The sequence below is a fragment of the Chenopodium album genome, chromosome 7 (genome assembly GCF_948465745.1).
Source record: "Chenopodium album chromosome 7, dcCheAlbu1.1, whole genome shotgun sequence".
NCBI classification, from domain to species: domain Eukaryota; kingdom Viridiplantae; phylum Streptophyta; class Magnoliopsida; order Caryophyllales; family Amaranthaceae; genus Chenopodium; species Chenopodium album.
The window spans coordinates 77,544,601-77,561,400 of NC_137840.1; the positions used below are offsets into that span (position 1 = coordinate 77,544,601).

The window sequence follows — 16,800 nt, forward strand, 5'->3', positions numbered from 1 at the left end:
TACACACGTACTAATGTACTATAACTTCAATTCCTCGTGCGTGTTACCAAGCCGCCATCTTAGACTTTGCTGCCACTCGCATTTAACGGACCACCTCTGTCCTCTACTGGAAGAAAATTCATCATTGAGCTATGCTAAGAAAATTCAGAATGCAAGGATTACGAATTTATTTTAGTTGAATCGTTCTAATTATGTTATATAGATGTTGATGTACACATAATTAGCAAACATATATACAATAAATATTTTCCCCAATATTTTGACATGGTATCAAGAGCCTAGGAGAGTTCGTGTGAGAGGAGAGGATGAAAAACACGAGAGTTCGTGTGAGAGAATGAGAAAAACCTTAAACACAAGAGATTGTGTGAGATGAGAAGAAAAATATGACGGGTTTGAAAAGAAAGACGTTCTCGTTGTATTGATTGATGGGTTCGAAAAGGATGACGTTCTCATCAAGGGAGAAAATATCTTAAACACGAGAATTCGTGTAAGAGGAGTGATCAATTGCACGCAGTATTCATTATTTGCGTCCAATATAGAGTTTTGTGAGAGTTCACAATACTAATTATTTTTTTAAACAACGTGAGTCAATGACTTGCGTGAGATATTGTGCACCAGAGTTCACAGCTTTTGTGTATGAGATTGTGAGAATTATTGTGAGAGTTCACTAATTATTATTATTATTATTTTTTTTCTAAGATCAATTTATTAAGTGACTTTGTTGAGTTATATGGTTGATCATGGAGAAATATGATGATTTTAATGAAGATGAATAACATGGCATATATGTTGATCGAGTGCAACAAGATTATTTTTGTGCTTTTCGGTGGATCGTTCGATGATTAGATGCAGATTTTATTTTAATGTCCAAGTCGGACGTTCGAAATCCTATCTACACCTCCGACTTGAGGGAGAGTATTGAGATAGGAACATATATTGTAATATGATATTATGAGAATAATATCATGTGAGATATTATTGTGAAAAGATATACGTGAGATATTGTGAATAGATTTAGGAAGTTAAGATATTTGGGAATATTAGGGTTAGATATTCCTATTGTCTATATATAGCCAAATATTATGAATGGGAAAATACAATGGAAAAATACAGAGAACTATTTTCCCCAATATTTTAACAACAATAATTGGAGTTAGGAGTATGAATATATACAATAATATACGGAGTAAGAAATAGGATATGAAATTCAAATTTTACTCCAAAGTTGAAGGAGTATTCTGCATTTATCATTTAAGGGTACAACTTCTAACGTAGCTAGGAGTCCAAGAGAATATTTTTCTAACATAAAATTGTAACGAAGTTGTGTAACATGACTTCCCATTATGGAATCAATCTAGGTATATAAAATGTAATCAATTAAACCAACCCTTTTATTTCATTTAGCCTATGTTCCATGTCTTTAATTTCCTTATTTTTTATTTTTTAAAAATTTACTTAGACAATGGAATGGCTCGAAGAGGTATAGCTTTTTGTATAGTAATTCCAAATTTATCAGTCATATCTAAATCTTCCGGTTTGAGCCCATCTCCAACCTTCCAATTAAAAGCGTGAAGAAGATTTCCTAACATAAGATTCAACATTCGGAATGCCAATGTATCTCCAGGACATATCCTTCTTCCAGCTCCAAATGGAATAAGTCCAAAATCTTGTCCCTTCATATCAATTTCGCGCTCCAAAAACCTCTCGGGTGAAAACAAATCTGGATTTACCCAGTGATTGGGATCTCGTGAAATAGCCCAAAGGTTAACAAATACTTGAGCATTTTTAGGCACAACATAACCATACAGTTCAACATCACTAGTCGCCTTACGTGGAAGTAAAAACACTGTTGGTGGGTGCATCCTTAAAGTCTCTTTCACTATCGCTTGTAAGTAAGGAAGCTTTGAAATGTCAGATTCTCCAACAATCCTATTCTTTCCTAAGACTTGTTTCAATTCAGCTTGAGCCTTTCCCATTTTTTCCGGGCTATGGAGGAGTTCAGTCATTGCCCATTCTAATGTACTCGAGGTAGTATCTGTTCCCGCAGTAAAGAAATCCTATATCACATAAAAAATTATCACAATTAGTTAACATTAAAACTCAATATATGGATACCAACTACTTTAAGATTAACACGCGCTGCTAACAGTACACTCTAATTAAACTAAATTAACCATGAACAAATTAAAAGGAACCGAATGTACTAACATCCGAGTTAGTTGACCGGTTATGAGGCCATGACTATGACAGTATGACCACCTGAGCATATGCAACAACAACCTAATATTTGACTATGTACTGATTTGGTGATGTATGTTTTATACTATTGTTTATTGTTTACTTGGTATTATTCTCTTGAACCAACAAACTATATTAAAAGTTAGGTCAAATTATTTAAAACAGTGATTATCTCATAAAAAAGTTAATTCAAAACTGAAAGAACTTTTTAAAAAAAGGGAGTAAATATTTTTCTTAATTATAATCCAAAAAATTAAAGTTTTTTCTTATGATTAACTAATTAGAAGAAAAAAAATGTTTATAATTAAGCAAGATAATTAACTTATAAAAAATGAATATAAAATTAACTTACCATGAGAAGATGCTTAATATCATCAAGACTCAATTCAGATTCATTCTCCTTCATAATCTTAATAAGTGTATCTAACACATCACCACCATCATTATTTCCACTAACACCAAAACTTTCCAACCTCTTGTTTATAATATCCACAAAAACCTCATTTAGTTTATTACCATACCCCATTAAATTGCAATTAACACTAAACACACTCAAAAACCTTAACATGGGAAAACAATCAACCAAATTAGGCTTTCCAATCTCCTCCATAATCTTCCAAACAAGCTCCTTAAACTCCCCTGTATCACTAGAGTTATAACTAGCCAAATCGAACGAAAAGAACGTGTTAGACAACAAGTTTAGCGAAGTTGTAAATGCTACACCACCAACATCAATAGCTTCCCCCGACTTACTACATTCCTTAACATACTCCATAAGTTTAGACACTTTTTCTTGTCTAAGGGCTTGGCTCGCGTCAAGCCTTTGCGTGGAGAACAATTGGAGGGCGGAGATTTTTCTTAGGGTTCGCCATTTTGCACACACGGGTAGCCATGCAACGGAGAACTTGTCGTGTCCATTGGAACGTACCGCGGCAGAAACATGCCTAGTAGAAAGTGTTAGGTCATGTTTTTGGAACATTTCTTTGGCTACTGTAGACGAGGATACAACAATAGTTGTGATACTGCCAAATTTAACCGATATTAAGGGGCCATACGTTTTAGCTAGATTAGCTAAGTAACGATGAGGCGAATCGCCTAGATGAGGCAAGTTACCAAGAATTGGTACGGGTTTAGGCCCCGGAGGAAGCCTTGAATTATTATTTGAAGTGAGTTTTGAGGAATTGAAATGTTTGAAAAGATATAAGAAAGCCCATACAAAAGAAAATAATAATAACAAGGTTGAATAATATTCCATTATTTTTTTTGGAGTGATAGATTATATTATGTGTTAATTTTTGAGTGTTTATTAGCTTATCTTTATTTTGATAAGCTTGAAGAATTTGGAAAGGTTATGCATGCATATATATAGGCAAGAAATTAAAAATGTTTAAAATATAAAAAATGTTATCTAAAATAATGTAGCAAATCAAGGAGTTTCCGGTTGTTGACTTATAGAATGGTCAACTTCGACGTCTTTTATTATTGAGCTCAGCAGCCTTGTATATATGCAATTAAAGGTCAAGAAAATTTGCTGTTCTACGTACATACTGAGAGTATTATACGCGTACATTTAACACTATTTGTTTTGGACTGTGTATGTGTATGCTTATCCCATCTCTTAATATGTCTAGAAATCTTACAGTAATTAGGGATGTTCTGATTTACTGAACTGATTGGAGCTGAACTAAACTGAACTGATTGAAGCTGAACTGAACTGAATTGATTTGAATAGAGCTGAAATGAATTGTTTATTTAGGAACTGAACTGTAATTAAGTTGAAGAGAACAATTCCTTACTATGAGAAAGTCATACAGTAACCTTAACAACTCATATACTTTGTATCTCTTTATTTTCAATTCCATACGTTAATTTTATAGTATCTAATCTTTAGTCATTGATTCTTCCGAGAGGCTACAATTATCATGAATTTCAATTATCAAGGTTTTGGAAATTTGTCGACAATGTTGAGACTATTATTTATTGACTATGTACGTAACGACATAAGTAATAAATGTATGGTGGGGTTGATGCTAATAAAATAGATTGTCCTTGTGAAAAGAAAGGGTGCAGTGAACACTAGTGAAGCATGTTATTAGTGCTAGAGTGGTTGATAATCGCAACGAGTAGATGTTGCATGGATGGGTACGTAGCCAAAGAAGTTATTATACAAGTGGCTTGTACTAAGTTTTGGGTTGATATATATACGCAATAATACGCGTATTAGAAAAATCAATGCAATTAATTAGAGGAATTCTTGACTTTTGAGGGTTGCTTGTTTGAAGTTATCTTTTCCCAAATCAAAATTTATGGGAGCTACAATCCGACACGAGTAACATTTGAAGTCTGATCATTCGCAAAACCAATTTTCAAATCAAAATTTATGAGAGGTACAATCAGACAATTAATAGCATTTGAAGTCTGGTCATTTGCAATGTCAATATTATGATGCTTTGTAATTTGAATTTAGATGTAATTTTATGAGTGATTCTTGTGTTTTAGCTAAAGTGTTTAGACATGTAAAAAAAGAGAGAAAAAGTTGTGACATTCCTCTAACTTAGCAAAAGTGTTTCAGCAAATGATTGTTAATTAAAATATACATTTGAAATTTGAGGATGTAGTTTGTACAAAAATATGAATAATTCTATACACGTCGGGAGTATATTTGGCGTGTTGTTTGCCTTGTCTTTCTATAAAATGATTGTAAAGTATAGTACGAGTAGTAATTTAATAGGGAGTAGTAGAGTAATCTAATTCAAAGAAACCAAAAAAAGCAAATTCAGATATTTATTTTTAATATTTAGAAAAAAGTTAAGTAAAGTATGAGCTTCCAAACAACGAACTAACAATCATAAAATCAAAGTGCATGAGCACCACTACGGTGCTTACCAAACACGGCCCCATAATATTTCCTTGGTCGATAATTGCTCTAATTTTTAAAATTAAAATTAAAAATTATAAACGTGAAGCTAAAGCTAGCTACTTTCAATCTAATTTTGATACTTATGTTTAAACTTATTAATACTAGAATTAGAATGGGTGTTAATACACGAGATATATTTTTAAAGAATAAAGACAATCTTTAATTACCTTTGTCAATAGATTTTTTTTTATTTTTTTTTTATTTTTTTTAGAAAAATGTCAATAGAAAATTTATTAATGCTAGAATTTGAGAATCGAGATTTTTTTTTTAAAAAAAGTTGTTTTTAAGACAAACTCCTCCATTATTATACTACCTTATTTTATTTTATTATTATTAATAATTGCAATAAAAGATTTTTTTTATCTCTCAAAAATAATCTTATGTTGCAATTCATAAGAAAAGAAGATAATATAAAAATTAGATATTATTAGTAATAGTAGTAGGAAAAATTATTTATTTAATTGGTCTGCGCAGTTCATACACATTAAACTTTATTTAGCAACCGCCCACCAATAACAAGTGTAGGCTACTTTTTATTTGTCATCTTCATATCTTTTTCAATCGAGTTAAAATTCTTCTTCACTTCTTCAACAAACAAACATTCTACTTTTTAATTATTAGGTGGCGATTCTTGATTCATGCCCCTTGTTTAATCTAGCTAAGTCTTGTTAGGCATATAGCAATTGCCTAACACTACTTGACAAGGATAGGGACTAGGGTTAATTAATTAGTTGTAATACAACATAATTAGGTTACATATTTGTAACTTCAATTTCGATTTGTATTATACCATGTAGATATAATCGATCTTTAATGAGAATAATATATGGTAGTTTTGGGGTCAAATTTTGACATCCCTATTGGAAGATAAGCTAGCCAATTAGTGCATGTTCTGATTTTTTAAACTGAGATGAAGTAAATTGAACTAAATTGATTAGAGCTGAGCTGAACTAAACTGAATAGAGCTGAAATGAATTGTTTATGAGATAAAAAAATTGGGAACTGAACTGAATTGAACTGATTGAAGCTAAACTGAAATTAAGCTGGAGAGAACAAACCCTTAATCTAGCTCAAACCAAAATAGAAAAATAAAAATTCTACCCCGTTGGTAAGTTTATATTATTCTATGACCAATTTAATTGGTTGTATATTTGCATTATTATTTGGTCTCTACAAAGGTCGTCAATGATTGATGAACTACCTCGGCTTCGGGCCTGTTTTCTTCGGCTTATTTTCAGTTTAATTCAATTTCTAATTTCCTTCTCTCTCATAAATATTCAGTTCAGTTCAGTTCAATTCAACTCCAATCGGTTCAGTTCAGTTCAACTCAGTTCAGTAAATCAGAACATGCCCTTCTTGGAAGAAGAAAAAAAAAGGTGGAGATCTTTCAATAACAATTAGGGCATGTTCTGTTCCGTTGAAATTCAGTTCAGTTCAGTTCAGTTCAGCTCAGTTCAGTTCAGTTCAGTTCAGCTCAACTCTTAATTTATGTCTAATGATATTGCTAATGATATAAAGCCAAATTTCATTCTTTTAAGATCTTATTACAACGACAACAACAACAAAAATAATAATAATAAATAGTATATAATAATAATAATAATAATAATAATAATAATAATAATAACAATAATAATTGAAATAATAATAATAATTAGAGAAGGAGGCTGTTGCGTTACTGAAGCGGATTCAGAGGTTCTCGACGACGCAAGACATTGGGGCTCGTGCTGCAGCTCATATCTTCACTAGGGTAGAATTTGCTATAGCTAGAGGAGTGGGGGCCCAGATTGTATCTCGGCTTCCCACTAATTTATTGTAGGTTTTATGACTTTTGTTTTTGATAATAATAATAATAATAATAATAATAATAATAATAATAATAATAATAATATTAACAATAATAATAATAATAACAATAATAATTGAAATAATAATAATAATACTAACAATAATAATCAATAAATAATAATAATCATCAATAAATAATAATAATAATAATAATAATAGCAATAATAATAATAATAATAATACTATAATAATACTAATAATAATAATCAATAAATAATAATAATAATAATTATCAATAATTAATAATAATAATAATAACAATGATAATATTGATACAATTCATTGTTCAAATGGTTCTATTTTTTTGAAACATATTTCTAATGTTAATCTCATTGAGAAAATTAGAGGTTTCAAGTTTTTAATATATTTTCCATACATTTTATAATATATTTTCCATACATTTTATAATTATAATTATATAGTATATTTTTCGTAAATATTTTAATATGTACATTTGTATATACACTTATGTATAGTAATAAATATCAATAAATAATCAAAGATCACTAATCCGTAGTTAAAAATCACTAATTAATAAGTTCAGTTCAGTTCAGTTCAGTTCAGTTCAGTTCAGCTCAGTTCAGTTCAGTTCAGTTCAGTTCAGTTCAGTTCAGTTCAGCTCAGTTCAGCTCAGTTCAGCTCAGTTCAGTTCAGTTCAGTTCAGCTGAGTTCAGTCAATCGGAACAGGCCCTTAGGTTAGCTTGAATAAATAGTTGATTCTCGTGCATGCATGGACAACACGCGCGGTTGTTTGTCCGTTGTTACACATAGTGCTTGAGGTACATTGTCACATCCGTACTTATATGCACATCAAATGTCAAGAAAAGAGCACTAGGCAACTAAATGATTAAAGTGTAAACATCTACATTTCAAGATAGAATGAACTTAACATGGGTACAAGAAAACTCCACTAGATTGCTAGTGATATGTATACAATTATATTCAACAACCATAATTATTGGTCCATTTCCAAAGCTACAATTCTTACATAGTACCATTATCAATAGTTATCACGACAAATCAATCGAAAGATAAGTGGAATAAAATTTGAAGACCAATTTGTAAAATATTAAAATAAATTGAAAATAAGACATGCAAGTAGTTACGCAGCCGGCGGTGGCTAAGCCACTCATATTAATAGCGACACGAACCATCCAATTCAGTTGACGAACCGTACCCGCTACCCGGTACCCTAAATGGGGTGGGCATGCACCACGCACCATTGTACCATGGCAAATAATAACGCACCATTACATTCATTTCTTCTTCTTCCACTTTGTTTTGTGGCAAAAAATTAGCTTAACAATGATTATTACTTTATTAGTATTTTAATATATACTAAGTATTTCTAGTTATATCATTAGTCACCAACCGACAAGCATGGATATCATGGATACAATGATAACGCAAATGACTAGATATTGGCCATTAATTAGGAGTGTATGAATCACAATTATTTTAACTTTATTCTAGTGATCTGATGATGGTTAAAAATGATTTTATAATAATGGTAAGTGCGTGCACTTCTTTTTTTTTTTTTACATAATTGAATGAAATTAACTTAAATTATACTCTTGGATTAGTTAAGAAATTCCATCCCTATATAAATAAAAAGCTAAAATAGGTTAAGAACTTTAATTTCATAAAGATTTGGATTACAAGTAGAAAGATATATATGTAGCCATATTTGTTTTTTGTTTGTTTTTATATATTGAAGTATTATATATAGTGGAATGTATCTTGAATTATATAATAGTGTTTTTTTTTCAAGTATAACTTAATTATACTTCATAGAATATATATATATATATATATATATATATATATATATATATATATATATATATATATATATATATATATATATATATATATATATATATATATATATATATATATACTTACCATATAATTATTTGTAACACGTACACCAATGATTTAAAATTTCTAAGAACAATAATATTTAGGAGACAATATAATGATACCGTGTTAATTAATATAATATAATGCATATATGAAGGAATAATCGGTTAAACTTTTCATTTTAGTGTACATTATTTTTCGCTTAGTATACTATTATCAAGTAAAGGATCCCTAAGCTACTCCAACTATGGAACACATAACTATTCCTTAAGATATGAATCACTACGTACTACTACTAAGAATAGTAATAGTATATATGATTATAAAATATAAATATAAATAAATTAAATGACTATATTAATAAGTGGGATAGATGGAAATATTTTGCTTTTAGCTAGGAATCTTCTATGTTTCTCAAATTCGACAAGCATAATCATAATATATATGGTCATAAAGTTATCACTTTCTTGACTAGTTGTTATTCACTGAGTGATCAACTTTATTTCTTTGTTTTGTTGTTTTAATTCTATTTTAATTTCTCTTATCATGGTCTCCATGTTTATAAATTATAATGTAATAGTACATGTTATTTTATTAAATAATTCTCTTGATCTAAAGATTTAAAATTAAAGGTACTTAGGTGTAAATAATTCACCAATTGCCGCCAATAATCACAGTTAGTTATACTCTTTATGGACTTGCTCATAGTGACGAACAAACTTTTAGGGCTGCTATACTGATCAAAGAACCGTAATTGAATTGCTTCACTCTTAATTTTACAAATATTTACCAAAATCTTGAGAAAGATTAATTCCCTAATTAAGCACAAAATGTGTCTTATAATATAATATTATCCCACTTCCACCCGATTGAAGCTCTAGGTACTAGAATCGTACATACATGACATAATTTTAATTTATTTTTATTAATTAAACTAATTTGATAAAATCGTAGTGAAACTTATATAAACTTGTTAAAAGTTATCATTAACTTAATTTTATGAAATAAGTAGTAGGTATGAAGGGAAGTGAGAATAGCTGAGTATTCAAGTATGATGCAACGTCAATTTAAGCTTGATTAAAAATTATGAAATTACAATATCATCCTTGGAACGATTCTTTGGCCAGCCTATATGTATGATGTTATCCGATTATGATGCATGCATGTCGCACGTGAATACGTGGGCAGTTCACTAAATTTACAACACTTTCCATAATAAGTTACAACCCCTCTATAAAAAAGAGTTCAACAAAATTGGATCGGATAAAAAAAATCAAACATACGAAGCATATTAGTATTATAGCATAATAAATTCGGAGAATTGGCCGACTAGTCAATAGTATTATTACTCACATACTCATATGCATGACGTACATCTCTTTTATGTTCTTCCTTGGATTGAGGTTCTATTGCAGAGGAACCCTCCTTTGTCAATTTATCGGGCAATAAAACGGTCAATTTACAAAATATCCAATTATCATAATATTTTTTTTAATATTCTAACTATTACAGGATGTATAATATATTATTGATTTATTTAAAGTTTTGTCACTTTAATAAACAAATTTTTTTAATTAAAGTAATAGCTTGTATTTTCACTATTATTGCATAAGCTTTGACTGTATATACAAAGTGGCCATAAACTTGAGAGTCTTGACCAATTTGAAAGATCTCCATGATCTTGAATTTGAAACTTTCTACACCAAAAATATTGTAAATTAACTTGAAATAGTTTTGGAAGCTAAGGGTTTGTTCTCATTGACTGAACTGAGTTGAACTGAACTGAATTGTACTTATTAGAGCTGAACTGAACTGTACTTATTAGAGCTGAACTGGACTGAAATGAAATGAATATTTTATAAGCAAAGGAAATTAGAAGCTGAAATGAACTGAACTGAACTTATTAGAGCTGAACTGAACTGAACTTATTAGAGCTGAACTGAACTGAACTGAACTTATTAGCGCTGAACTGAACTGAAAATAATCGTACGAGAACAGGCTCTAAGGGCCTGTTCAAATTTACTTTGAGCTGAACTGAACTGAACTGAACTGTTTGAAGCTGAGCTGAACTAAATTGAGTTGAAATGAATATTTTATGAGAGAAGAAAATTAGGAGTTGAAGTAAACTGAACTGATTGGAGCTGAACTAAACTGATTAGAGCTGAACTGAAATTAAGTAAATGTGAACAGAGACCCTAAGTCTGATCTTGGGAAGTGAAGAACCTCATAAGTCATAAGTGTTTAATGATACTAGCTAAACAAGATTGACCTATGACAAAAGACAAGAAGAGGATACTGTGGTGATAATCATATCTGACAATTCTAAGCGTCGGTAAAATTATATCATATTCTTAATTAAATACGATTTTTTTAGAGATATAGCTAAGCATTTGATCACAATTTCAGAATTGCATAGGCGTATAGCAATTAGCAACAGTATTTCTCAATTATTATACAGTTTTTCCTCAATTATTATACGGTGACTTGTATAAAACTATGTACGTAGCATGAGCGCGTTGCATGCATGTGATTTGACGACGTGGGCTCGCTGAATAAGGGCCACATTTCATACAATGATACAACTCAACAAATAAACTTCAATTAATATCTTGTAGTCCTGGGCATTACGATATTTTTATTTTTATGATACACACAATATATCGATTTGAGTAAATATAAACTTGGACCAAAAAAATATGGACCTTGGCCCATTAGGTTATATTAAAACATACATAAAATCTCATTTTCACGTTTCCGAATCCAACCACACACGTTTCTTGCCAGATGAATATCGATGAATGACACCAGCCCATTAATGTTTTGAAGGCCCAATTTACTAAATGCCTACTTAATGGGCCAAGAGTATGTATTCAATTGGGCTCTTACCTCTAAAATTGTAAATGAGCTCATTTCAAGAAATTGAACTTGACATCACCTTTATATGGATTGCCTCCTTGCATAATTGAATGGGTGTAGACGTATAGTCATGTATTTAACCTGGTTAATGTTGTCTTGTACTGGATTCACGTTACTTATTACTTGAAAAGTAAGTTAAGGTAAAGATAAATTCTGATAAGTTTACACAAATTTATATAATGTTCCTTATACCTTGTCCCAAAGAGAAAAAAAAAAAAAAAAAAAAAAGCAATGTAGCTTAAATAATAAATAAATACCACGTAAATTAAGACGTATAATTGTGTACAATTGTATTTTTTATGAACTAATTGTGAAAAAATGATTTAGAGTTTGCAATCCAAGTGATGCGCCTAGTTTATATACTACTTCTAGCTCATTTTAAATGTCCCATAATGTGATTGGCTTATTTTTTTTTCTGTGGGAGTACAACAAAAGATTTTATTTATTTATTTATTTATTTATTTATTTTTTTTTTTAAAGGTAAGAAAAAGAAAAGAAATTTTTTATTTGGTTTATACTTTTTGTTAGTGTATTTTTCCAATCATAACCATGCAAACTAATTTGGTATCTTAGAGTACAACATGCATGAGAAGCTGGAAGCATGTGATTGGTCCGATTTCTACCTCAAAATTATACATACGTTTTGTTCGAGTAATAAGGCATGTTTGGGCGATGGACATGGACCCCCTAGATTAAACATTCTTCAATTAATAACCATTTTTCCTACCCATAGTTAACTAAACTTTTAAGGAGTATAAAAATCAACTAACATAATTAGCTAGTAAGGGTATAATCTGATTTACTGAAGTAAAACTGAACTGAATTGATTGGAGCTGAAATGAACTAAGTTATACATTAGTGACACTGACAGCCAAAGTATGAGATCAATCGAATCTCGTGTACACATCTATCTTTCCCAAATCCATCTATTGGCCACAATCATTTATTTTGGATAATATGCATGTAATAAAAGCTAATCGTATACAGATGAGTGAGTAGTCATTCTGGTGATAGCTTAGTAACTTGGACACTTAACATATAATTATCAAGCTTCTTTTTTGGTACAACGACTACTCACTCCATACAAATTTTTTTTATTAACAATGTTAAATAAGGCATTGTTTAAGAACCATCTCAACTAAAAACTTAAATTATTGGTTAATATGATTAAATTCCAAGATTAATTATGTATACTATTATACTCTTTCAACTTTAAGCTGAAGTTGAACCCCAAGCTAAGGTTAATTTATATACTTTATCAGGATTCAGGTACACTATTTCACTAAAAGATCTATATATATTTAAGTAATATGTTGAGTTTTGTCACACAAAAAAATAATAATAAAAAAAATCCTTCTATTGCTACAAAGTTCAGCTTCTAATCTGATCCTTCATCCAATTAAATAAATAATTATATGTTAATGTATGGTATAGTTAACCTGTTATTAAAATTTGATTGCTAACAAGAAACTATAACCAAGTTGTAATTATGAATAAAATTTTAAAATAGTAATTCAATCTAATGTAGACTTTACACAATATCTGTAAAAAGACTTCTATAACAAATAGCACCTTCCCCAAAGCAGTATTATAAATTTGATTATATGTTGAGAGTGGATCTAACGTTTAATTAATCTCTGATATTAACGTAAAGAGCCACAAGAATAAAATGTTAGATAATATTCCTTATTTTATTTATTGAATTGATTAATTAAGCAAAGGACGAAACAAGTTAGGTAAGTGTAACATGGGTTCGTGCCTGGACTTCTAAAATTGGGGGTCATCTCATCATGTTGACTATCTTAGCTTTCAGTTCATAATGTATGTTGACATGCATGTTGTCATCTTTTATAACTCGTATACAATAATACCTCCGTTTTTTAATTACCATCGTGTCATACCTATGATATTTCTATTTAAAATTCTTTTATGTTGTTGAATGTGGAAATTTTACCATAAAGAAAATGAGTCAAACTTAATGATATGAATTGAATACAATTAGAGATGGCAATGGATCGGATTTGGATCGGGTGGAGCTTCACCCGCATCCATCCATTATCCTAATTGCTTCATCCACATCCATCCGTCATCCGCTTCACCCATCATCCATATTCGTCCGTCCATCATCCACGGATGAACCGGGTGGAGCGGATGACAAATGGATGAGTACTAAAATGAAAAAAAAACTCAGATAAACTTTAATTTTCGGTTATTTATATAATAATTTTTTTAATTTATTAATAAAAAAGAAACAATAACAACATATTGTTTGAAAAATTAATTTGCAACAAAAAAAAGACAAGTAATTTTCTTGCACATTCTATATTTTATTAGTAAAATTCTTTGATTAAAAATTTAATATATGTTAAACGGATGGGTGGATGGTTAGCGGGTGAAAAAATATCATCCACATCCGATCCGATCCATCATCCGCTTCATCCGTCACCCGCTTCTCATCCATTTAATTCGGGTTTTCGTCCATTTATTTTAAGCGAGTGGAGCGGGTTAGCGGATATCCACTTAATATTGCCATCTCTAAATACAATGCATGTCATGCTCATTTTGAATAAATAACAAAATATCTAAAAATTATTAAAGCAGTTTGTTAACGTGACACAATATGTAGTATCATCTACAAAAGATTGACATGTATGAACTCAATACAACGACAACATATTCTTAACCTTATTTCAGGCACAGTTAAATAGAGCTCGAGGCCCGCTAACACTACACAGTACATGGGTCTTGATAACCCGGCCCATGTCCAACTCTAGACAGGAGGGAGTAGTAAGTCGTACGTACAACTGTACAAGTACCCAAAAAAAAAAAAAAAAAAAAAAAAAAAAAAAAAAAAAAGGCCAATAAATGACGAAGGATATGGATATAATGAAAAGAAATAATAAAATAAAGATAGTAAAAGGGCCGACATATAAGGGAATGGGAAGAAGAAGACAAAGTTAGGTACACTATCTGAGCGTAACCCCAAGCTACCAACCATCACCCACCACTCTCGATCATCACTTCCAAATCTACTCTTCTACTATCATATTTCGTAGTACTTTTTTTTTTCGTACTTTTAAAATTAGAGTAGATTTTTTTAACGGGCAATTTTTATATAGTAGTATTACCTTTTGACTTTCTAAAGTGTTTGATTCTATGGAGACATGGAGTAGTATATTAACTAAGTATAGTATGGAGAGGTGGATCGAATGAGATTCAAATCCGTGATCTTTGTGTCATACTGACTCTTAAAATCATGTTAGTGGACTAAATCAACCAAAAGTTTAAGCTATTGGTTGAACGATTTATATACTCTATCACATTATTATATATTATTGAAAAAATAAGGAAAAGGTATATTTCAAAAATTAAGGATAAGTATTGTATCCAAAAAGCAAGAAATAGTTTATAAAAACGGTGTGTTTGAGGTGATAATACTAATATCAAATAGAGTTTATGCTGAGTTGGCTTTTAAATGTAAGAAAAGCCGATATATATCTTGGGTCTTGACTAGTAAGAGCTAAAAGCCTAAAGAAAATATTTTTAATTTCATCATCATATGCCTTTTAGCAGATTTCATGGGGTAATTACCTCTACAACATACAATTATTATGAAAAACAAATTTCGATCTGTTCAACTTACAGGTTTCGATCAAATCTTAGCTTGAATCATTCTTTCGGTGGCTCAAGTACACTAGTAGAGTTAATTTCCTTCGTTTGACGTGCATAAAATAGTTAAATTATTGACAAAAAATTGAAAAACTCCCTTAAATTTTAGCAATTTTTATGAACAAAAATAGTTAAGAAAGAATTCGAAGTTCATCAAATTTTATCAAATTCAACAACAACATAGTATATTTGATTCATTATTCATTTTAAGTGTATTCCCCATTGATACAAGCAAGGATGTACATGTCTTCTATAAAAGTTACATACCAGTACAGTCTCATAAAGTCATAAGATCTCTATCTCTATTCGAATCTAATAAATTTCAATCGAAAGAGTGCCTTGATAATATAGAAGGTGCCCTTCTTGTCACAGAAGGGGTAGGGCACAGAATGGGTAGGGGTGAGAATCAAACCCTGACCACACCAAGAGGAGATGGAGGGATCGGACTCACCATCCTTCCACTCCTTGATCCTCATCTTGGCCAACAAGATGTGTAATGAACTTAAATTAGGTAATTTAATTAAGAGTAATGCTATATGCAGCCCTTAGGGCTGCATATAAGCATATAATATACTTCCTTTTTAAGTATTAAGTTGGGAATTTTCTTTTCATTTTCACCTTCTTATATGCAGCTCTAAGGGCTGCATATATCTTTTTCCTTTAATTAAAAAGAACAAACAAACCCTTAAAAATTTTCGTGATTTGACTTTGTCATTTTCACCATGTGATATGCTCAGAGTCTTTAGTCTCTATACCAAGAATTAATTAGTTAATTAATTAATCATATTAGTCTCTTCACAAAGAATTTAATTAGCTCACAAACCAGATGCATGCATGCTAATAATTACAACCCTGAATTTGTCTTAAAATGTAAGATACTCCAAAGTCTATAAACTAATCTTAATTTTCTAGCTAGGCAAATGGGCAGTAGTAGACCGTATTAATAACCTTATTAGAGTTCATATTATTGGGCAGAAACTTCAAAAGAATTTAATTGCATATTGGTCCCACATGTCATATATATGAATGATAAGTTTTATCTAAAAATTACTTTATCTGTTTTAATTAATTGCTGATGTTTTGATTATGACTATTAACCAAACTAATTATCTGCATGCAGCTGTGTTTTGTATGTGAACATAATTGCTGGATTTTAATTAATTAACGCGGAGGGTTAAATTAAAGCAACATAAACAGTATAATGTAATCAAATAAAAATGAATGGTGATAATACATTTAAATTGCGGCTAGGAACTTGCATATTATATGGGATACATGTCATTGAACTTATCATGCAGCATAGTTTAATTTGTTGTTCTTAAAAGTCTAAAGGATGGCATCAATTT

General features: G+C 30.4%; 1 protein-coding gene across 1 annotated transcript; it reads right to left on the bottom strand.

Annotated features, from left to right (window-relative positions):
* Positions 1–1,184: 1,184 nt before the first annotated feature.
* LOC145639752 (cytochrome P450 monooxygenase 76AD131-like) lies at positions 1,185–3,574 on the bottom strand. Its single transcript, XM_081691076.1, has 2 exons — positions 2,591–3,574; positions 1,185–2,057 (listed from the first exon to the last, which is right to left on the bottom strand). Exons 1-2 carry the CDS (start codon positions 3,491–3,493, stop codon positions 1,452–1,454), a joined length of 1,509 nt encoding a protein of 502 aa, XP_081547202.1. The 5' UTR covers positions 3,494–3,574; the 3' UTR covers positions 1,185–1,451.
* Between the last annotated feature and the right edge of the window lie 13,226 nt (positions 3,575–16,800).